The sequence below is a fragment of the Petaurus breviceps genome, unplaced genomic scaffold (genome assembly GCF_028583685.1).
Source record: "Petaurus breviceps papuanus isolate PSGF00001 unplaced genomic scaffold, PetGlider_PUasm1.0 76, whole genome shotgun sequence".
Taxonomy (NCBI): domain Eukaryota; kingdom Metazoa; phylum Chordata; class Mammalia; order Diprotodontia; family Petauridae; genus Petaurus; species Petaurus breviceps.
In genome coordinates this window covers 53,824,142-53,846,073 of record NW_027186473.1, presented here as the reverse complement: position 1 = coordinate 53,846,073, position 21,932 = coordinate 53,824,142, and the positions used below count along the sequence as shown (strand labels likewise).

Here is a 21,932-nt window from a genome sequence, read left to right as displayed (position 1 = left end):
ATATATATATATATATATATATATATATATATATATATATATATACTATATAGATTAATTATATTCAATATGATATTGCTTTCCTTAAAAATTTTACTGACTTAAAAACATATCGCCAGGATGACTCCATAGGCCTTACCAGATTTCCAAATGAATCTGTAACAGAAAAATGGAGAAGACTATCTGGTATAGAGTCTTGATCATTTTATGGAAGTGGTACAAGGAACAGTTTCAAAGTTTTAACGTGCACTCATACTAATAGAATAATTTCTTATTTTTCTTATATGGATGAGATATATCACTCTCTGCATCACCTGTTTGTCTCACTTCCTTTCATAATAATAATATCTTCTTACCTTATTTCATTTTTTAAAACAAAAGTTTAGGATTTGATTTCCATTTTCTTTTTTGCTTTTTTGGAGGGGGGAAGGCAAGGCAATTGGGATTAAATGACTTGTCCAAGGTCACATGGCTAGTAAGTGTGGTCAGTGTCTGAGGCCAGATTTGAACTGAGGTCCTCCTGACTCCAAGGCTGGTGCTCTATTCACTGCACCACTTAGCTGCCCCTTGATTGACTTTTTTATAATTGGAGTGTTCTCACATAAACTATTGCCTTAAATGATAACTTTTATGAAGGTCATGTTTAAATTTTTCATTTATCCAATAACTTTTTTGTGGCCCCTTTGGCAAAAAAAAATTCTTATAATCCTGGTGATGACCAAGGTTTAAGTTTGCCTGGTTTGGCTCCAAAGTTTATAGAAGGAGAATTAATAGTGTCTGAGCCAGTTGCCATAGTCTTTACTACTGGTTCTTGTAAGAAGTCAAATCCTGTAATTACAAAATCATTTTTTTTTTGTTTGAGTACACCATGGGTTAAATTATGTCAATTTAATTCAATATTCAATTTAAAAAGTAGATGTGGTCCTTGTTTTCATGGAGTTTATAATGTAACAGGGAGGATAAAACACATCCATAAATAAATGTAATAAAACTTGAATATAATAACCGCATGAGACATACAAACAAATTGCTACAAGAGTTCAGGGGAAGGAGAGATCACTTTCTACTTGTAAGGTCAGGGAAGACCTTACAGAGGAGACAGAATTTATCTGACTTTTGAAGGAAAGGTAGAGTTTCTCTACTCTGTACATATTCTCAGTAATCTTGTTTACAACCATAGTTTCAATTATCACCTTTATAAAGATGACAATTGAATTTTTGTATCTGGTTCTGTTCTCTTTTCTGAATTAGCTCTGCATTTTCAACTCTGCCAGATGCCTCTACATAGATGACTCATTGCTATCTCAAATTCAGTATGTCTAAAAGTGAAATTAATAATAGTTTTCCCTAAAACTTGCCTCTCTCCTCCTAATTTGCTGATTTCTTATGGCACTATCATGTTTTCATTTTCCTCAAGTTTTCTCCTTTGCCTCAGAATCATGTTTGGTTCTTATTTTTAAAAGAAAAGTCTTTTTTAAATGAACTTAATCATCAACAAACCTAAACAATTTAATATGTAAAGAAAAACAGACAAGAAGATTGAACATATGTATAGTGAGGTCCTGGCCTCAACTCTCATATGGAGACTGACTAAACTAAGTTTGTAGGGTATGTTTGAGAAGTTGAGGGTACCTTTCTCAAAAGCTATAACATTGAAGACCCATTCCAGTGGGGTTCTTGCCAACATTTACTTCCAGTGACTGGCATCCCAGTTCAATTTGACCAGTCAATATTTATCATATTTATTAGGTTTTACAAAGTGGTATTTGCTTAGAAAATAGAGCAAAAACAGAAGTATAATAACAAACCTACCTCCAAGGGTTTTTGTGAGGATCCAATGAGATAATAATTCTAAAGCACTTACCATAGTGCCTGGCACATAGTAATTGCTATTTAAATGTAAGTTATTATCATTATTACTATTATTATTAATAAATATGACATGTTACTTTCAAAATTATCTTGCTCAATGGTGCTTCCTTTTGAATTTTTGTCTTTTATGTATTTAAAAAATATTACAATGGCCCTCTGTTTTTGGCACCACTATTGCTAACCATCCTTACTTCCTCAGTTCCTTGTAATAAATAGGTATAGTCAAGCAAGACAAACCCACCTAGTAGCCATTTCCAAAGTATGTATGTCTTTCTGCATCTTGAGTACATTACCTCTCTGTAAAGGTGTAGGTAACATGTTTTATCATTGGTACTATGAAGACCCAGTTGAGTTGATATGTCATCATTTTTATAGAACAGTACTATTTCATTACATTAATATTCCATAGTTGGTGGTAAGGGGCAAGTTTTAGTAAATAAGATTACTGAGATTATGTACAGAGTAGAGAAACTCTACGTTTTCTTCAAAAGTCAGTGGAATTAATGGATAATGTCGTACAATCCAGTTCTTGCCTCCTTTCTCCTTCCTGTCCCTTCCCTTCCCTCTTCTCTACATTCTCTTTCTAAACTAGTGTATTCTTTTATACAATCTTGTATTTCTCAAATTAAAATCCTTTGAATAGAACCAATCCATACCAGATCCTGTGTTTTTGTTAACACCTTTTTTTCCAAATGTTTATTAACTTCTGATTTACTTCATTCATTTCTGCCAGATTTTGAGTTACAAATTTTCTCCCCATTTTTCCCCTACCCACTGCCACAAAATAGCAGTCCCACAGGATATCCCCTCCTCCAATCTGCTCTCTCCCATATTTTCTCCCATACCCCTTTCGACTTTTCCAGGGGATCTCTATGCCCCAGTGCCTGTATATCTTATTTCCCAATTACATGTAAAATAGTATTAATAATAATAATATAATAATAATATGTATAATATTGTATAATATATGTATAATAATATGTATATATACTACATATATATTTCAGTATTTGATTTTCAAACTTTGAATTCCAAATTCATTCCTTTCCTCCCTTGTCTCCCACCCTTACTGGGAAGATAACCAGTTCAGTATAGGTTAGATATGTGTGGCTAATACAAAACAATAACATAGTAGATATATTGTAAAAGACTGACTATATTTCCCTCCCTCTTATCCCACATCCTACTTGTTCTATTCTCTACTTTGATCCTGTCCCTTTTCAAAAGTGGGTGCTCCCAACTTCCCTCCCCCCCCAGCCTGCCCTCAATTCCATCATCCACCCTCTCATCCCCTTCCCCCCTACTCTCCTGTAGGGTGAGATACCCTATTTAGTGTGTATTTCATTCCCTTCCCGAGCCAACTTCAGTGAGAGTAAGGTTGACCCATTCCCCTTTGCCTTCCTATTCTTCCCCTCCATTGTAACCATTTTCCCTTGCCTCTTTTATATGAGATAGTTTACCCCATTCTGTCTCTCCCCATCTCCTCTCATTATATTCCTCTCTCACTTCTGAATTTCACCTTTTAAGTATCATTCCTTCCTGTTAAATTGATCCTGTGCCCCCTATCTATGTATACCTGTAAATTTATATACATACATTCACATATGTATTCGTATGCCCATATACCCTCCTATATAGACATTATATATATTTCTATTCCTGTCAACTACTGAGAAAAGTTTCATAAGTTACAATTATTGTTTTTCCATGTAGGAATGTTAATAGTTCCACTTTGATAAGTTCCTTATGATTTCTTTTCCCTGTTTACCTTCTGATGCTTCTCTTGCTTCTTGTATCCGAATGTCAAATTTTCTATTCAACTATGGTTTTTTCAGCAAGAATGCTTAAAAGTCCTCTATTCCACTGAATGACCATATTTTCCCCTGAAACATACTCAGTTTTGCTGGGTAGGTGACTCTTGGTTTTAATCCCAGCTCCTTTGACCTCTGGAATATCACATTCCAAGCCCTTCGATTCCTCAGTGTAGAAGCTGCCAGATCCTGGGTTATCCTGATTGTGTTTCCACAATATTCAAATTGTTTCTTCCAGATGCTTGTAATATTCTCTCCTTAATCTGGGAATTCAGAAACCTGGCTATAATATTCCTAGGAGTTTTCTTTTTGGGATCTTTTTCAGGAGGTGATCGGTGGATTCTTTCAACCTCTATTTTGCCCTCTGGTTCTAAAACATCAGGGCAGTTTTCTTTGAGAACTTCCTGGAGGATGATTTTTAGGTTCTTACTTTGATCATGGCTTTCAGGTAGTCCAATAATTTTTAAATTATCTCTCCTGGATCTATTTTCCAGGTCAGTGGTTTTTCCCACAAGATATTTCACATTGCCTTCTACTCTTCTACTATTTGTTTGGATCTGTTTAATAGCGTCTTGATTTCTCATAAAGTCATTAGTTTCCATTTGCTCCAATCTAATTCTGAAGCAATGATTCTCCTCATTGAGCTTTTGAGATTCTTTTTCCATCTGGCAAATTCAACTTTTTAAGGCATTCTTCTCCTCATTAGCTTTTTGAGCCTCTTTTGCCATTTGAGTTAGTCTATTTTTTAAGGTGTATTTTCCTCAGTCAGGCTGTTGACTCTCATTTCATAATTTTCTTGCATTGTTCTCATTTCTCTTCCCAATTTTTCCTCCACTTCTCTTATCTGCTTCTTAAGGTCCTCTATGGCCTGTAATCAACTCATATTTTCCTTTGAAGCTTTTGGTGCAGGAGTTCTGACTTCAATGTCTTCCTCCTGTTCCATGCTTTGCTCCTTTTTTTCCCCAAAATAGGAGTGTAATGTTGGAATCTTCCATCTGCTTTGTTTCCTTTGCCTGGTCATGTCACCCCTCAGTTACTTGACCCCTGGGCTTTTGTGCCACAGTAGGACTCTGCCACCAGACAGGGGAGCTTTCATCCCAAATGCTGGGGTTTTCTCAACTGCCGGAGGTATTAGATGGGTGCCCTCTCTGAGGCCTCTACACACTCTGGCAAGCTGGCCATACACCCCAGGACCTCCATCCTAGACTGCAATCCAGATCCAAGCAGGTGAAAGCAAGAGCCATTACCCCTCAGACTGTTTCTTGGTCCCCCTACACTCTGCAGGCCAAGAGCTGAAGCTGCCACGTGGATCTGGCTGGCTCTGCTGGCGGCTCAGCAGATTCTTGCCCCGGGAGCAAAAGCCACACACTCACACTTACTGTGTCCAGACTGCACTGACCTCTCACTTTGTCCTTCACATCTGTGTATTGATAAAACTGGGAATGGCCACAGCTGCTGCTGATCTGGGGTTCCTCCCGTTGGCAGCTGGTCAGGCCCTCCCTGGGGCTAAAGCCTCAGAATGGGGCTGGGCTCAGCTCCCAGAGCGTTGTGCTGACCAATTCCTGCCAGCCTACTGGGCTGTCCTCAGCAGGAGGTTAGCTTCTCTGTGTCATTCCATGGGTTCTGCAGCTCCAAAGCTCGTCCAGAGTCCCCTTCTACATGGATTGGGGAAGGTGGAAGCCGGAGCCCAGCAGAGGTCCTGCTTCTACTCTGCCATCTTGACTCCGCCCCCTTTATTAACACCTTTTATGCACTTCAAAGATGTTGTGTAGTCTCCCTTTTTAGAATATTAGCCCTGTCAAATCTTATGGTCCCTTTACTTTCTCAAAATAAATTCACCTTTCTAGGTTTCTCTTGACTCTTATATTTACATTTCAAGTTTTCTACTAAGATCTGATATTTTCACCAGGAATGCTTGAACATTCTATGTACCACTACAAGCCCATTCCCTGCCATCTTCCCTCTGTAGGATTATATTCAGTTTTATAGGAAAAGTTATTTTGGTTGTAGTTCCATATCCTCTGTCTTTTGTAATATGGTATTTATAGGTGTCCTCTCATTAGTGGTAGAAGCTGCCAGGACTTATGCGATCTTGATTATGGTTCTTGAGTACTTAAACTGCTTTTCTTCTCTCTATGTTTACAGTATTTTTTCTTTGAAAATATGTATTTCATCCTTAGACACTTAACACAAAACCTTAGCTGTGTGACCTTGGGCAAGTCACTTAACCCCAATTTCCCCACCTTCCCCCCTCGAAAAAGCAAAAAAAAAAAAAAGGATTTTGGTTATGGTAATCCTGGGACTTTTCCTTTTGAGGTTTCTTTCAGGAGGTGAATTGTGGATACTTTGTCCCTTTGCTTTCTAGCTATAATAAATGTGGACAGTTTTCATTTATGATTTCTTGAAATAGAATTTCCTGGATTTTTATTGGATTACTGTTTTCAGAAATCCAATGATTCTTTAATTATCTTTCTCTTTGTTTTCTAGGCTACTTGTTCTTGATAGCAGATTTCCTTGTTCTTTTGTTTAAGTTAAATATTTTTGCTCTAATATTCCATTTGCCTTGTAGAGTTGTTGATTTCACTTGGATTTTCAGGGAGTCTGTTATTTGAATAAGGTTTACCACTTTCTGTTCTAAGTTCTTTATCCCTCTTCCAATTCTATCCTCTAGGATTTCTATTGAATTTAAAAAATTACTTATTTAATATCTCCTTGGTATGCATGAAATACTTGTGGAAATCTTTTTTAAAATTTTGTTTTGCTGCCTATAATTTTTGTGGAAATACTTTTTCCTTCTAGGTTAGATTTTCTCATCTCTGAATATATTATAATGTTTTTTAATGGTGGTCTATGTCTTCTTCATTTTATTCATCTCTTGAGTCTTAGTTCCTGAATTGATGCTTTGTGTCAGGGCCAGTCTCCACCTCTTGCTATCCTTTTGTGCAGAGCTCATAGTGCCTGTTGGGACTAGACCTGGGTCACCTCAGTTCCAGTGTTTACTTTTCCCTCCTGGGGTGAAGCTCCCTCATCCCCTCCACTGTCCAGTAGGTTTCTGAGCTGAGTGCTGGATTTCAGGATCTTCTATGGTGTCTCAGGATAGAGTACTAGGCACCTCAGTCTCAGGCTCTCCTCACTCAAAGCAGTTTTGATCAGGTTTTGTTTGTCTTTTAATTTTCAGAAAGGACCAACAAAATCATGGGGTAATGTCTTGATCTGAGTGTAAAGTGTATTTAAGTGAGGCAGAGTTGCAAAGTTTTCAATCTTTCTCTCTCTCTCTGCTCTTTTCCTCAATTTCAAAGTCTTCTTTGCTGGTTTTTAGACTGACCATGGTATTTCTTGGGGAAGCTTTCTACACTCCCTCCCTCTGGATGCAAAGCCTTTTTAGAGTATTAAGTTTCTGTGGCTGGCTTCTGGTCATTCCAGGAGGAAACAGTGAGTGATGGCTATGGAGTTAATCCTGATGTGTATGGGCTTTGACTGCATTTTTGTGAGGTACATGAAATCATCATTGTTTCTAATCTGATTTCTTGATCATTCTTCAATCTATTACAATTTTTAGGTTGTTGTTGTTTTGCTTGAAGTAGCTACTTGGAAACTAGGCTATCTACCTCTGCTCAGACAGCTATTTTATGCTGTCAGTCATACTAGTAAAGGTCCTCCTCAGCCTTCTCACAGCACTTTGTTTGGATCTTTTCTTTGCACTTATCACATTTCCCTGCCTTGTATCATATTTGTTTGTTTTTCCTATTGTATGATAAATTCCTTAAAGGCAAGGGCCATTTTATTTTAATATTTATATTTCTAGTGCTTAGCACAGGCTTTGAACATGGGGAAACCTCATTTTCCCAATGGTAATTACTACTATTTTTTCTATACAGTTAAATCTTTTAATCTTTTATAATCAAATCAATATTTACTTACTGAATATTACTGAAAATTAAATGAATTTTAAAAATTAAACAAGATTAACTGAAATATTTATTGAACATATGACTTATTAATAAACAAAATAATAGATGGACATATTTACAAGATTTGTATTGTGCAAAGAACATAGAAATACTCCAAATCCTCACTATAACATAACACCATGACTATTTTTCACTTGTGAAAATACCATCCCAAACTATTCACTTTCTTTCAAGATACCAAGTGAAGGGTTTCTTTTTTTTATCAAAAACTTTCACGAGATAAAGATGAAAACAACTTCATTAGAAAATAACTCTCCATTTCCTTTCATTCCTTCTGTCTTTGATAGCTTCTCTCCTGCAAGTACAGGAAGCATCTTTTCAGCTTTCTCAAGCTAACACTTTTAATAGTTCCTCTCTGCAGTATATCTCATAGATTCTTATAGATCAGAAGTCAAAAACACACAGTTTTTCTCTGACTCCATAGGGACAAGCACCTCAAAGTGAGATATTTTTCAACTGTTCCTAGAAAAACTGCTAGCAATAACTGGTTTTTCCTACAATATCCCATTTGACTCTTAAAGACACAGTATCTATAGACTCTGTGAGAGAATCATTGGAAATAGGAGTTAAGACATATAACAGACACTCTTTTAGGGTAAATATTGTTTCTTTCATTGTATTTGTGTCCCCAGCACCTAGCACAGTGACTACCACACAGTAGGCACTTAATAAATGCTTGTTGACTAATCAAGAGGCACTTCAAATATCTTTTTCTTTAATTTACCCCACATTTCAGCTAAACTATCTTACTTGTTTTTCTTTTAATTTGGCATTCTGTGTCTTTGTATGGGTTGTTACCCATCACTGGAATGTATTCCTTGCTCACCAATACATCTTAGAATCCTTAGATTCCTTCAAGACTCAGCTTACATATTACCTCTTCCATGAAATATTTTCTAGATTCTTTTAGTTGCTATAATCTCCTTCCTCAAAGTTCCTAGTCTTCATTTATATATGTACATTCATATACCTTCAATATAAGCTCCTTTAGGAAAGAAACTATCTTGCACTTTTTTGCTTTTTATCTCAAGTGCCTGGAATTGAAACATTCATGTGACAGGTATTTAATGAATGTTTATTGAACATTTGATGGAGAAGATGGGTGTGTGTGGCAATTATGGCATGAGAAAAGGCTAGGAAAAATTTTAATAGCTCCTATAGCTCAATGAAGCTCCAATCTTCCAATAGTTCATTCCATTCTTCCATGGTGCTAATGACCCCACATCACTTTCAGCCTAAGACCTTATTAAAAGGACTTTCTTGGACTTTTTCAGTGTAACAGATATTCCTGAATAGTAGGGGGATGGGGAGGGTGATTAATGAGAATTTATTCTGCAGATATTAATTGAGCAATCACTATGTTCCAATGAGCTCTGGACGTGGAAGTCAGTAAGACCCAAGTTCAAATCCTACTTCAGATTCAGGGAGGGTCACTTAAATTTTATTTGCTTTAGTTTTTTTTTTCACCTATAAAAATGGAAATTATAATAGCACTCACTTTACAGGGCTGTTATAAGAACAGGAAGTTGTGATGGGAAGTTCTGACCTTGAATTACAGACTCTTCCCAGATGCCTGTCCTTTTCTCTCTACATGAAAGGGCAAATAATGACCTTTAGAGACAGAAACCTGTAGTAGTCAGACCCCATTATAACAGGTATGCACGATATAATAATGTATCAAAATAAAAGTCATGCATCAAGTCGTGTCTAATTCATCTTTTAATTACTGCCCTTTCCTTTTGAAAATCGTGTAACTTCATCTGACCCATTGAATGGGACTGGACATGACCCAGATTTTTTTTTAATTGAATAGTCTGCCAACACATCTTTAAAATCTAGTAACCACCATTTCCTTGTTGGCTTATACAAGGTTATTTTTAAACTCTGAGGGTGAGGTGATAACTTTCTTTACTTGAATTTAAAAAATCCCAACAAAACTGTAGTCCTTAGCTTTTATGACTTCCATGAAAGGCGCTTAGACCTTTCTTTTTCTGTAATTGCTTAAGAATAGCTGTTGGTATTATATGCTACTTATGCCTAGTTCTTAAGAAATATTCCTTTGAACCTTCAAAGGAATTTCAAAGGAAATTCCTTTTCTTGGGGGGAACAGCCCAGCAACACTTCCAGGCACAAGAAGCCATAATTACTGTAGGTCTGTAGTATCTTAATAGTAGACTTAGAAGTTGAATGAATCAGAGGTCATCTTGTCTAACTCTTATCAATGAGAAAAAAAAGAATCAGAGCCTTGCCTGAGATCACTTCAATATTAATAATAATAACATTTATGTAGCACAACCATTTTCATTTGAACCTGTTCAAACTACCTGTTATCACAATTTCATTGATGAGGAAGTTGAGGCTGACAGTTATAAGAGACTTGCCTGGGCTTCTACAGCTAGAAAATTTCTGAGACAGAATTGAACTTGGGTCTTCCTGATTCCAAGTCCAGTGCTCTGTTAATTGCATTACCTACCTTACTGATGACAGTTAGCAACAGATGGAGAATTTTTTCCATTTTAGCACATCAACTTCCCACATTGTCAGAGACCTCTAAGAGCTTCATAAACACTATATTTATATCCCATGCCCACTGCATCATTATAAGAACTCATGGATACAATAGTAGTACTTTATATTTATATGCTATATAAATATTTATATAATCTCTATGCATTTATATAGTAATTATTACTTTGCAAAATTCCTATTATCTTCATTTTGTAAGTGATGAAATCGAGGCTTAGAGAGTTTGTAACTTGCTCAAGATCATGTTGTCTGAAACAGAGATAATATTCTAATCTTTCAAATACCCTGCTAATCGCAGGACATTACCAGACATGTCTAAGGATTCATAAAATACTATATCACATACAGTATTTTTCTTGCATAGAGTGGGAGCCGCAGAAAGTCATTCTGTAAATTTCCATAGAGGAGATGAAGTAGAGAACCAGACTGGAACTAGTGGGTGTGGGTGGGAAGCAGAAGCTGATAATAAGAGTTGTGTTGTCCTTGGGGGAAGGATTGGAAATACCAATGAAAAAGTCGATTAGATGGAAAGAATTAATAGTGTATTCATCATGACAAAGCCGACTTCAAGAGATGGAGGGATTGAAAGGAGGTGTTTGGGTGTTTTGCTTGGGTCATCATCTATGCTTTGTTTATTCTCCAGTTGGTATGATGTTTTGTAAGCCTCCTGGCTGTTCTGTGGATATGATTAGGGTAGTTCTGCTGCACTGAACTGGCCTACTCTTGAAACTTGCCAAGGGGTCAAGGATTGTAAAAGCAGCAAAAAGCACATTCCCAGGATGGTGGCTATTTGGTAAGTTGCTAGGGAAATTCATGATAGACCTTTCACTTCAGAGGCTGTGCACCAGATCATGGGATAATTGTCACTGCAGTGGCAATCCCTCCATGGGGATACTTACACTATGTTATTGTTTGGCTTGACCTCTGCCTTATTTTTTTCTTCCTGAGAGTTTGTGTCTGCAGACAGTACCTTCAAGGATGTAGTTTTAAGATTTCTCGGGGAACTATATAGTATTTAGGATTGCCCATGAGATATCTGAAGCTTGGTTTTTTGGAGGGAATGATGAGGCAAGATTAAGTGCTCATTGCTTAGCAAAAATTCTGGGTAACCACGTTACAACTCCATTTCACTATCAGTATTGCTAGTTTGTTTCATGCACATTATTTCTTCTTCTCTATGATGTTCAATTGCTTATAAGTGTTCTTTGGAGATGAGTTAGTGGGGGTTGGTCTATATTACATGTAAGGTCCCTTCTGGATGTATACCTACAATCCCAATTAACTTCTTAAGTCATTATGCCTTAAAACACTTCTTAAAAGTTCTCATTGATGTCTTTTGATTTTATATCACATCATTCCCCAGCTTATTGAATTTCCCCCCTTATTTTTTAATTTTTAAAAATCAAATTTGAGGGATATTTGTTTTTCATTGCCTAGATTTATCCTAGTGTCCCAACTTCTCTTTCTCACAATCCCAGAAGATATATATCCCAAAAATATAACAAAGAATATTTTGATAAGAAAAAAAGAAGAAAGAAATATCAACCAAACTGATCAAAATGTGGAAGAAGCCTGAAAACATATGTACTATCTCACAACTGTGTATCTCTTATGCCAAGGAATGGGGCAAATTATCTTTTCATACCTCTTCTTTGAGATTATACTTTGAAACTTCCCTTTTAATAGAGAAAAATAGCAAAGAAATCAATAGATATTATGAGCACATTTGACATCACATCCATAAACTCTCACCTCCTAACCAAGCGGAGAGATATTCACTTCATGCTCTTTTCTCTGGAACTGCATTTGTTTATTGTAATTAGTCTGAGATCAGTTGCCTTTGCGTGATTTAATTTGCATTATTAGAGGCTTTCTGTGTATTGTTCTCCTGGCTCTGCTTACTTCACTCTATCAGTTCATACAATTCTTCCTATTTTTCTCTGAATTCTTCACATTCACCATTTTCCACAGAATAATATGCCATCTGCTATAATTTGTTTAGTCATTCTTTGACTATGGGGCATTTACTTTGTTTCCAGGTTTTTTTTTCTGACTAGCACAAAAAGTGCTGCTGTGGATATTGTTATATGAAGAACCTTTTTTGGTTATGTGCCTTTAATTTCCTTGGGATATATGCTCAGTGGTGGGATAACTAGGTAGGACTACTTTGCTTTCACTGAGTTCATTGGGCAGAGAACAAATACAGTGCCTGGAAAACTCTTTGTCTCACCTATTTTCACCATTTTGGTTGAGACACATTTGGATATGGTACCCAGATTTATGCTATCGGCAGTGATTGCTATGCCTTTCCTTTCCAATGAGATCCTCATTAGATCTAGAATCTGTTTACAATGACATAATCATTGTTCCTTTTATAATAAATTCAATTCAGTGGAACAAAAAATATTGAAAACCTAAGTTCAGAGAGACAGTGTGGTCCTAGTAGATAGAGAGTGACCTCAGAGTCAGGAATACATGAGTTAAAGTCTTATCTCTCACACATGTTGACTATGTGATCCTGGGCAAGTTAATTAACCTCTCAGTGCCCCAGGAGACTCTCTAAATTGCAAAGCAGGTACTGATCTCTTTTGATAGTATTTTCCTCATTGGGAGTTCTTCATCACAATGAAATCATAGGGCAGCCCCTCCAAAAAATATATAAAGCACTGTGACAGAACCTGAGGGTGATAAAACTTCCTTTGATTGTATTCATTAATAATATCATCTGATTGTTCTGACTTAGACTCACTGAAACCAATATTTCTAAAATATAGATTTACACCTTGGCTACCAAACTTTTATCAGACTATAGAATAATTTTCATAGGGAACTATCCATTCTTATGACATTAAGTGACTAGCCCAAGATTATATAAGTGGTAAGTGAGTGAGGTATGAACCCAGGACCTCTGAATTCAAACTGCTTCAGCTTTCCTCTACAACACAATACAGTACCTTCCTTCCTTTTAAGTAAATTTACTATAGTATCATTGAAGTTAACTGGGATCTAGATAATGATTACCCTCAAACTGTTCGTGTTGTTGTTTGTCTGTTTAGAAGAGGAACAGTGACAATATCTTGACTTACCACTGAATTGGATTAAAGTGAGTCAGAGTTGCACAAAGTTGTCAATCTCGCTCTCTCTTTCAGTCATCCAAGCCCAGTGGCAAGACAAAATCTAGGTATGTGGCTTAGGTTGCAGAGGATGACCTTGGCATCTTCAATGTGTGACCAAGTTCTAAACATTCCAACAGCGTCTGCTTTAGCCAGGTCATTGGAACAAATTGTTCTCATTCGCCCATTCCACCGGGGTGGGGGGGTCTTCTCATGTTTGGAGTAGACACTCCACTATGTCACCAATAGGTTTGAGGTTCATCAGTTACCTCTAACTGGTATAGCCCATCTGCTTAGATGTTTGTCCTTTTTTTTTTAACCAGGGTGTGGTTACTACATATGCTAGAGCTTCTTGGAGCCACAGGTGAGAGTTGGGTGAAAGGTGGACACCAAGGTTGATAAACAGTCCTAAAAAGGTCTTGGTAGCCCTCACATCAGAGATACTTGTCCTCCCTGAACACCCCATACATCCCACTCTCAAACAGCTCATATAATGGTAAGCTAAGAAGTCCCACCTGCTTGTTTTTATCTTCCCTCTTGATAACCAGTAAGTGTCAGATCCATGATTGGAACTCTGATCACCTTACTTAAAGTAAGAAGCTTCATGACATTCCAGTATTGTGACTTTATGCCCCACTTTTCCCCTTCAGGCAAGACCATTAAGAAAACTTTAAAGAGAGAGATTGGGTGCTTATTTCAGAGATCTTCAGAAATCTGCTTCACTTTCCACAGGGAATGCTCACTAAGAAGAATCCAGGTGACCCAGAACCTGGGTCCAGAATTTCTTTGGGATTGGAAGGAGCATATTTCATCCTTCACCATTTTGAGAAAAGTTACAGAGTTGGCATATGTTGTGAGTTCTTTTCAGCCTGTGGAAAATTGTATTTGCTGATCGACACCCATGGTCATAACTGCTTACCTCTTTCATTTTCAGCTTCTGAGTATTTGCAAAGTAAATGTTGAGCCTAACACCAGTCTTTATCATCCCAGAACCAAGGAAAGTGAGGGTCCTAATCTAATAGGACTTAGTTAGCAGTTATAGTAGAAAAAGCTGGTTTTTGAGTCAGAGAACCTGGGTTCACATCTTGACTATGCCAACTGTATAATTTGGACAAGCTGGTCAACCTCTTTGGGGCCTCAGTTTCCTCAAAGCAAGGAGGTCAAACTAGATTACCTCTCTTTCAGCTCCAGACTGATGATCCTATGAATTGATAGTTCTTAGGTCTTTGACTAGAAAATTCATGGAATTAGAGAAACAACCTAAATCCCTGTGATTGAGTGAACATCTACTACAGCCTAAGAAAATAGTACAAAACTAAAAAGACCTACATTAAAAAAAACAACAACCCAACACCCCCAAACCAAACCAGAACAACAACAAAGCTCTCTCTCTGACATTATCCCTATCCAACACTTGACCCTTGGTGAACCAACTCAACTCTATACTATCCTCCTCTCTTGAATTTCTCACCCCCTTAATATGTTACTGATTATGCCCAGCCAAGCCATTCATCATTTTTGTTCCTATATAGATGGAGAAATACAGATGGAGAAAATTACATGAGTGTTGTGACTGGGTACACTACAAATTTGTGTTATACAATCTAAACTGGGCCCTTGAGGCTGTTACCGTGCCCGATAATAAGACCTATCCCGAAAATAAGCCCTCCCCTTACTGTGTAAGATTCCTCTAAAATAAGCCCTCCCCTGAAAATAAGCCCTATTGAGATTGCTACTGTAGTGAAGGTGATCCCCTGCGCTACATGCTACATTACGGTATCCTCTGTATGCACCGTCCCCTCCCCCCCGTGAAACGCACGCCACGCTCTGAGCTGCATCCAATCAGAGCTGCAGCAGTGAGTGCGTCATCCTGTTCTTCCCCAGTGATTTGCTTATTGAATCTTTGTACATTGAATGTACATCTTTGTACATCTGAATGTACCTTTGTACATTTTTTTGTTCACATTTACCTGTTTATTAAAATTGCTGTCAATGTTCATTAAAATAAGCCCTCCCCTGAAAATAAGCCCTCTGGTGTTTTTCTGTCCAAAAAAATTAATAAGACAGTGTCTTATTATCAGGGAAACATGGTAGCAATCCTATTAAACCTCCCCTATCAATTCATTTTCCCAGTCTCCATGGAGACTTTCCCAAACCTTTTCATCTCTCCTCAAACCTCCTATGGCTCTCCCCTCCCTCCCTTTCTCAGCTGAGAACTTTGCCTCATATTTCACAGAAAAATTGAGGCCATTTGCTGTGAATTCCTCCTTCTCCCCTCTTCCTTATCTCCTATTGCTCAGATGCCTTCTGCCACTTTCTACTCCTTCACTCTGATTTCATGATAAAGTAGCCTTATTCCTTACCAATGCTCACCCCTATACTTGTTCAAGTGATCTCATTCTGTCCTGTCTCCTCCAATAAATTGCCTGCTCTCTCATCCCCACTCTTTCACTTATTTTCAGCCTCTCCCTGTCCACTGGTTCATTTCCTACTGTCTATAAACATACACAAGTCTTCCCTATCCTGAAAAAAGAAACAAAACAAAACTCTTACTTGATCCTTCAATCCCCACTATCATCCCATATTTTTTCTACCCTTTATAACTGAACTCCTCAAAAAAGACATCTACAGTATGTACATCTGCTTTCTCTCCTTTCACTCTCTTCTGAAGCTCTTACATTCCAACAAAACTGTTCTCTCCAAAGATACTAATGATCTCTTAGTTGCCAAAACCAATGGCATCTTCTCAATCCTCATTGACCTCTCTGAAACCTTTGACACTGTTGATCAATCTCTCTTCCTTGATACCCTTTCTCTCTAGGTTTTTGGGCCACCACACTTTCTTGGTTCTCCCACTACCTATCTGAATGCTTCTTTTCTGCCTCCTTTTCTGGACTTTTATTTTTCTAGATAATGCCCCATAACACTAGGTATCCCTCAGGGTTCTATCCTGAACTCTTTTCTCTCTATATAGTCCTTTACCTGGTGATCTCATCAGCAACCATGGATTAATTATTCCTTACTATGTTGATACTTCTCAAATCTATCTATCCTGCCTCAATCTCTCTGTTGAGACATCTCCAACTGCCTTTCAGACATCTTGAACTAGATGTCCAGTAGACTTCTTAAACTCAGTAGGTCCAAAATGGAACTCATCTTTCCCTCTAAACCATTCCCCCTTCCCTATCTTCCCTATTACTATGGAGAGTGGCAACACCATTCTCCCAGTTTTTAAGGCTTGCAACCTAGGAGTCACCCTGGATTCCTCATTATCTCTCACCCTCATATCCAATCTGTTGACAAGACTTCTTGATTTTACCTTTCAAGCATTTCTTGAATATACTTCCTTCTCTTCTCTGACAGTGCTATCACTCTGGTACAGGAGTTCATTGCCTCACATATGGATTATTGCAGTGACCTGCTGATGGGTCTCTTTGCCTCAAGATGCTCTCCACTCTGATCCATGCTCCATTCAGCCATTAAAGTGATTTTTCCTAAAGTTCAGGTCATTGCCTTATTCAGTAAACTCCAGTGGTTTCCTATTGTCTCTAGGATCAAATACAAACTGCTGTATTTGGCATTCAAAGCCCTTCATAACAGTCCCCTCATACCTTTCCAGTCTTCTCACACCTATTTCCCCACATGTACTCTTCAATCCAGTGATACTGGCCTCTGTCTATACCATGAACAAGATACCCCATCTCTTGTCTCTGGCCATTTTCTCTGGTTTTTCCCATGACTGGAATGCTCTCCCTCCTCAGCTCTGACTACTGATTTCCCTTGCTTCCTTTTAGCCCCAACTAATATCCCACCTTCTACAGGAATCCTTCCCCAACCCCTCTTAATTCTATTTTTTTCCTCTGTTAATTGTTTCCTATTAATTTTGTATATAGCTTGCTTTATGCAAATCTTTGTTTGTCCTCCATTGGATTGTAGGTTCCTTGAAGTCAGGGATTGTCTTTTGCCTCTTGTATGCACAGTGCTTAATGTAGTGTTGTGTGTATATTTCTGTGTGTGCACATGCTCATGTATATATATATATATATACACATACACACACACACATATATATACTCTCATTCTAAAAGTCTTAGTCAAATTTTAAGCTTAAGTAACTTCATAAATATAAATGCTATAAATGTATTAAAACATCATTAGAAAGTTTAGTTATTTAAATTATTTTATACTTATTTAGTTCTGTGGATTTTTATGAATGCATTTAAAAATTTTAATTTCAATGAGGAGTGCTCTGTTATTATTTTGTCGCATATATAACATTTTCTGGATCATAGTTTGTCAACCTGGTGGATTTGTAGAGGAGGTTCTCTTGCTTGGCTACCTCAGTCACCTGATCTATCTCCATTACATTTTTTCTTGTGGGTCACGTCAAAACTGTCACATATGCATCAAAACCTTGTTATTTGGATGATTAAGACTATGGTATTATAAATTCAATCCTTTCAGTCACTGAGCAGCAGATGTTAAAAATTTTCACACAAGTTCAAAAATTGCCTAGAGTGATGTACAAACAGTAGTTATGTGAAGTTTAATAAGAACTCTATTTTAAAAATTTTAATGATTTTGCATCTATCCTTTTAAAGTTATTAAAACTTAAACTCTAATAAGACTTTTGGGACATGCTATGTGTATTTCTTGACCTTCCATCTCTCCATCAGTATCACTACATTTAAACCCATGTTTTTGTCTTCAGTTGAAATCTCCTGTCCATGTATTCTACCTTTTTCTCCTAGTCCATCATCCTTGCTGTGGCCTTAATTTTCTTATTTAATATTCTTGACTCCTACAGGAAGTTCAACTATAAATGAATACATGATCCCATTCACCTTTGACTCTATTTAATTCTTATCCCTCTCCTGTATACACAGGGAGGAATTACCCCCCACCATCTGCTTTTTTTTACTTCTATTCCCATGCTACTGAATTTTGAACAATAGTTTAAAGAATTATCCATTTTTCCTTTCATAAACACCTTACTGTTCACATGGGCTATTTGTGCCCAGCCTGTGGTAGAACACTACAAGATGATATTGGTCTGATCAGTTGCTCCACAGTTGGACACACATGTAACTTGACTCCAGCATAGTGATGCCCTTTTGGTCCTCTTTGAGAATGAAGGACAACAGCCAATCCACCAACCAACTTTTGTATCTCAAAGGATAATTCTATATGGACACAGTCATTTGCTAGCTGTGTGATATTGAAGAATACACATAACCTCTTTGGTCCTCAGTTTCTCCATCTGTAAAATGATGGAGCTGGACTGTTAAGCTGCCTTCTAGCTCTAATATTCTTAAGTTCATGGTATTTCTACTTTCCTTATTTTTAATATGTTTTTTTCTTCCACATACAGATGTGAAATTTATCAATTTTATTTTTTTTTCAGTTCCCTTTGTCTTTTATCTTGGATATTTGTGTGATCAAAATTACCATGAACAAAATAAAACCTACCTTTGATCTATTTTTGTGGTTGCAGGGGCTAGTATGTCACAAATAATAAGGAAGTATCATTTGAGAGAAACTAATAAGATATAAAAATAACTGTAATAAATCATTTTATTATGCTGAATAAAGTAGTCTTTATGAACTTTGTTCAAAGAGATAGTCAAAAGAACTATCTCAATTAGGTAAGCATATTACCATTCCCCCACTGAGTCTTAGCTGGGATATTAGCCTAAAGGCATTCAGCACTGTATAGAAACCCTGACCTGGGCCTGAGAATTTCTGTCTGATCTTCAGGGCTAATTTCTGGAGACAATAGAAACCTTTTACTGAGGTGAGAAAACTTAGTTTATAAGTAACATAGGAAATGGAATGGAAGGAGGGAAAGGGCAGTAATAAGTTTTAGTCACTATATATGGTAGTAATGTTAATTTTTTCACTATATAACTAATTTTAGGCTGCAGACCATGGACCAAACTTTAGAGCTGTTGTAAATGCATACCGCAGGATGATTGACCGTATTCAGCGCCGAGCTGGTCTTCGGAATGCAAGAGTAATCTTACAGCTCTCAGAGCTAGAAGAATGGTTAGACAGAAAAAAATGTGAGTAGCATTGATATTTCAACTTGCATTCATTTTCAAAAAAAAGTATTCTTAATGTCTTATTTTTGACACAACAGTCATTTCACACTGACCACTGTCCCTTCCATGTCATATCCTTTCCTGCCCTCTCAACTCTCCATATTGAACTCTCCTTTGCTACAAAGTCAGTTAAGCAAAGCCAGGTGACATAACAAATCCTTCAGAAGGCATAGGCTACAATTTCTATCCCCATTCTCCCACTTCACTTCTGAGAGGAAGATTCAGTATCTCATTATTTATTCTAGTTTGGATTTGTTTTAAATATAGCAAGTGTATATGCCTTGATTTTTATACATAATTTCTAGAATAACTAAAAGGCAAAGAATTTCCACAGGGTTGTAGACTTACCTACTCTTCTTTTTAAGTTAACACTACTCATCACTGCTGGAATTCTGTTCGGAAGCCAGGTTCCCCAGGTCACACCCTAAAATTTCTAATAACACACAGACTTCCATTTTTATTTACATATTATCTGCATTACTTAGAATAAATAACAGAGTTGTGTGCTTAGAGGAACCAAAGAGAAAAAAATGAAGTAGATGTGATTAAATTAGATTAGTTGGAAATAGAACAGTATTGCCTTCTACCTTTGTAGAAGCGATCACACCTTTTTTGCTCATTGGAAAAGACCTGTTAAATTGCTAATCAGGAATGGGAAAATTCTGAGAGCTTTAATTTTTTTTTTTTTTTGCTGCATAGTTATTTAGGATTTTTAATACAATTCCTTACAAATTTATCAAAAAATCTATTATGGGAAGAAGCAGCAGACAGAACACTGATTGGAATTGGAGAACAAGGGTTCAAATTCTATAGCTTGGGTTCATGACTTGTTTGATCTTGAGTAAATTACTTAACATCTCTGAGTTTCAGTGTCCTCATCTGTAAAATCAGTGGTTTGGATTTGGGCCTCTAAGGTTTCTCCCAGGTCTCGATGTCTTCTCCCTCCAGTTTCCACCTTCTTCCATTTTTATCCCTTTCGCTGGTTTTACATGGTACTGGAGAGTATTATGCTCAGACAATCTATACACAACAGAAAGATTCAACTCCTTTTCAATGAGCCAATCAGCTCTCAGAAACATGTTGCCTCTCTTCTAATCAGGATGGCTCTCAGCAAAACGGCTGCAAAGCCTTCCTGTCAGCTGAGCTCCTCTTAGCTGTATTCTATCTTCTTCATTAGGCAGCTTTTCTCATTCTGTCCGTGCCTCCTGCTCTAAACGGTCCCTTTTTTCTTTCTCCTCTCCTGTGTTCTAATGCCTCAAATCAGGGTCTCCTCATTAGCAGTGACCCCTCTCAAAGTTAAGATGTGAAACTCAAAAGACTTACCTTTCTATCAGATAAAGTCCCAGCAGACCATATTTGATTTTTCTATTTTTGTTGTTTAGTCCTTCATTCATGGCTGATTCTTCATGACCTCATGATCCATTTTCTTGACAAAAATACTGGAGTGGTTTGCTATTTCTTTCTCCAATTTCCCTATAATCTCCAGTTATTTGATTTATAATTTCTCAGTTATAACCTTTAAAATATTGAAAAGTCACATTCAAATGAGCTGATATTAATTAATTAATAATTACTTACAGCTATTGTCACCTCAGTATTTGCTTTACCCTCAAACAGGTCTTTTCAATGTATTTATATAAGAATTTTTCTCTCTAGTCCTCAGAGGACAATCTATGTTTTTCCTTAGCATTTTATTTGAAAGGCTCTGTTTTGTCTCATGATGATTTTCTCAGTTTTCCTTCCACAATTCCCCCACCCATTTAGCAGCTGAAATGTCCATGTGTCAAAGAGGTAATAAGTTATATGAGTATATATGTATCCATACAAAAATGAACACACACATATACTCATTATAAATATATAAAAATAACTTATCTTAGGGAAAGTTCAAAGGAACAGTTTTCCTGAATTTTGCTAAACATTTGGCATTTTGGTGCTTGTGATTTTTCTGAGAAGTCAGCATGGGAGAAAAGGTATGTTATGATTGTATATGTAGAAGGTAGGAAGAGGAAGTTTTTCTTTGGTAAACTGATACTGAAAATTTTGCTTTTAGGAGTTGTGGTCTGATGATGTAATTAGAATAATTACATTGGTGATTGGAAGAATGGCTTTAGTCTTTTAAGCCAAAGTAACTAGTTTAAATTCTGGTCTTGATAAAGAAAATTTTATGGAAAAAAAAATCTTTTCTGGCTTAGGATGGCACAATTACCCAAGGTCCTTAAATAGGAGAGATAGAAAAGTGGTTAAGTAGATATACTACCAAATCAACAAACATATCCTGTTCTTCTCCCCTAGACCAAAGGGTTCTTTTCATTCAGAATTTTAATCTAAAATTGTTTAGATTCTATGGGAAGCTACATGTGAAATATATATGACCATACAAATATATGTATCCCTACATGAATAAATAAACTTCAGACTCTAGGCCTTTATGGTCTGGTACAGGTACAGGCATTATCATTTAACCTAGAAACAATGCATAATCTGATCAGTGATTCCTATGGCCCTAGTGCCTAATAGGAGACATTTGACTAGTCA

At 36.9% G+C, this 21,932-nt stretch overlaps 1 protein-coding gene across 1 annotated transcript in view; it reads left to right on the top strand.

The window, feature by feature from the left end:
- Positions 1-21,932, top strand: part of IQCM (IQ motif containing M) — a 431,897-nt gene that overhangs the window by 180,550 nt on the left and 229,415 nt on the right. The window contains exon 7 of the mRNA XM_069105013.1: positions 19,211-19,355. Within this exon, the coding sequence (XP_068961114.1) occupies positions 19,211-19,355 (145 nt within the window). The remainder of the gene's footprint in view (positions 1-19,210; positions 19,356-21,932) is intronic.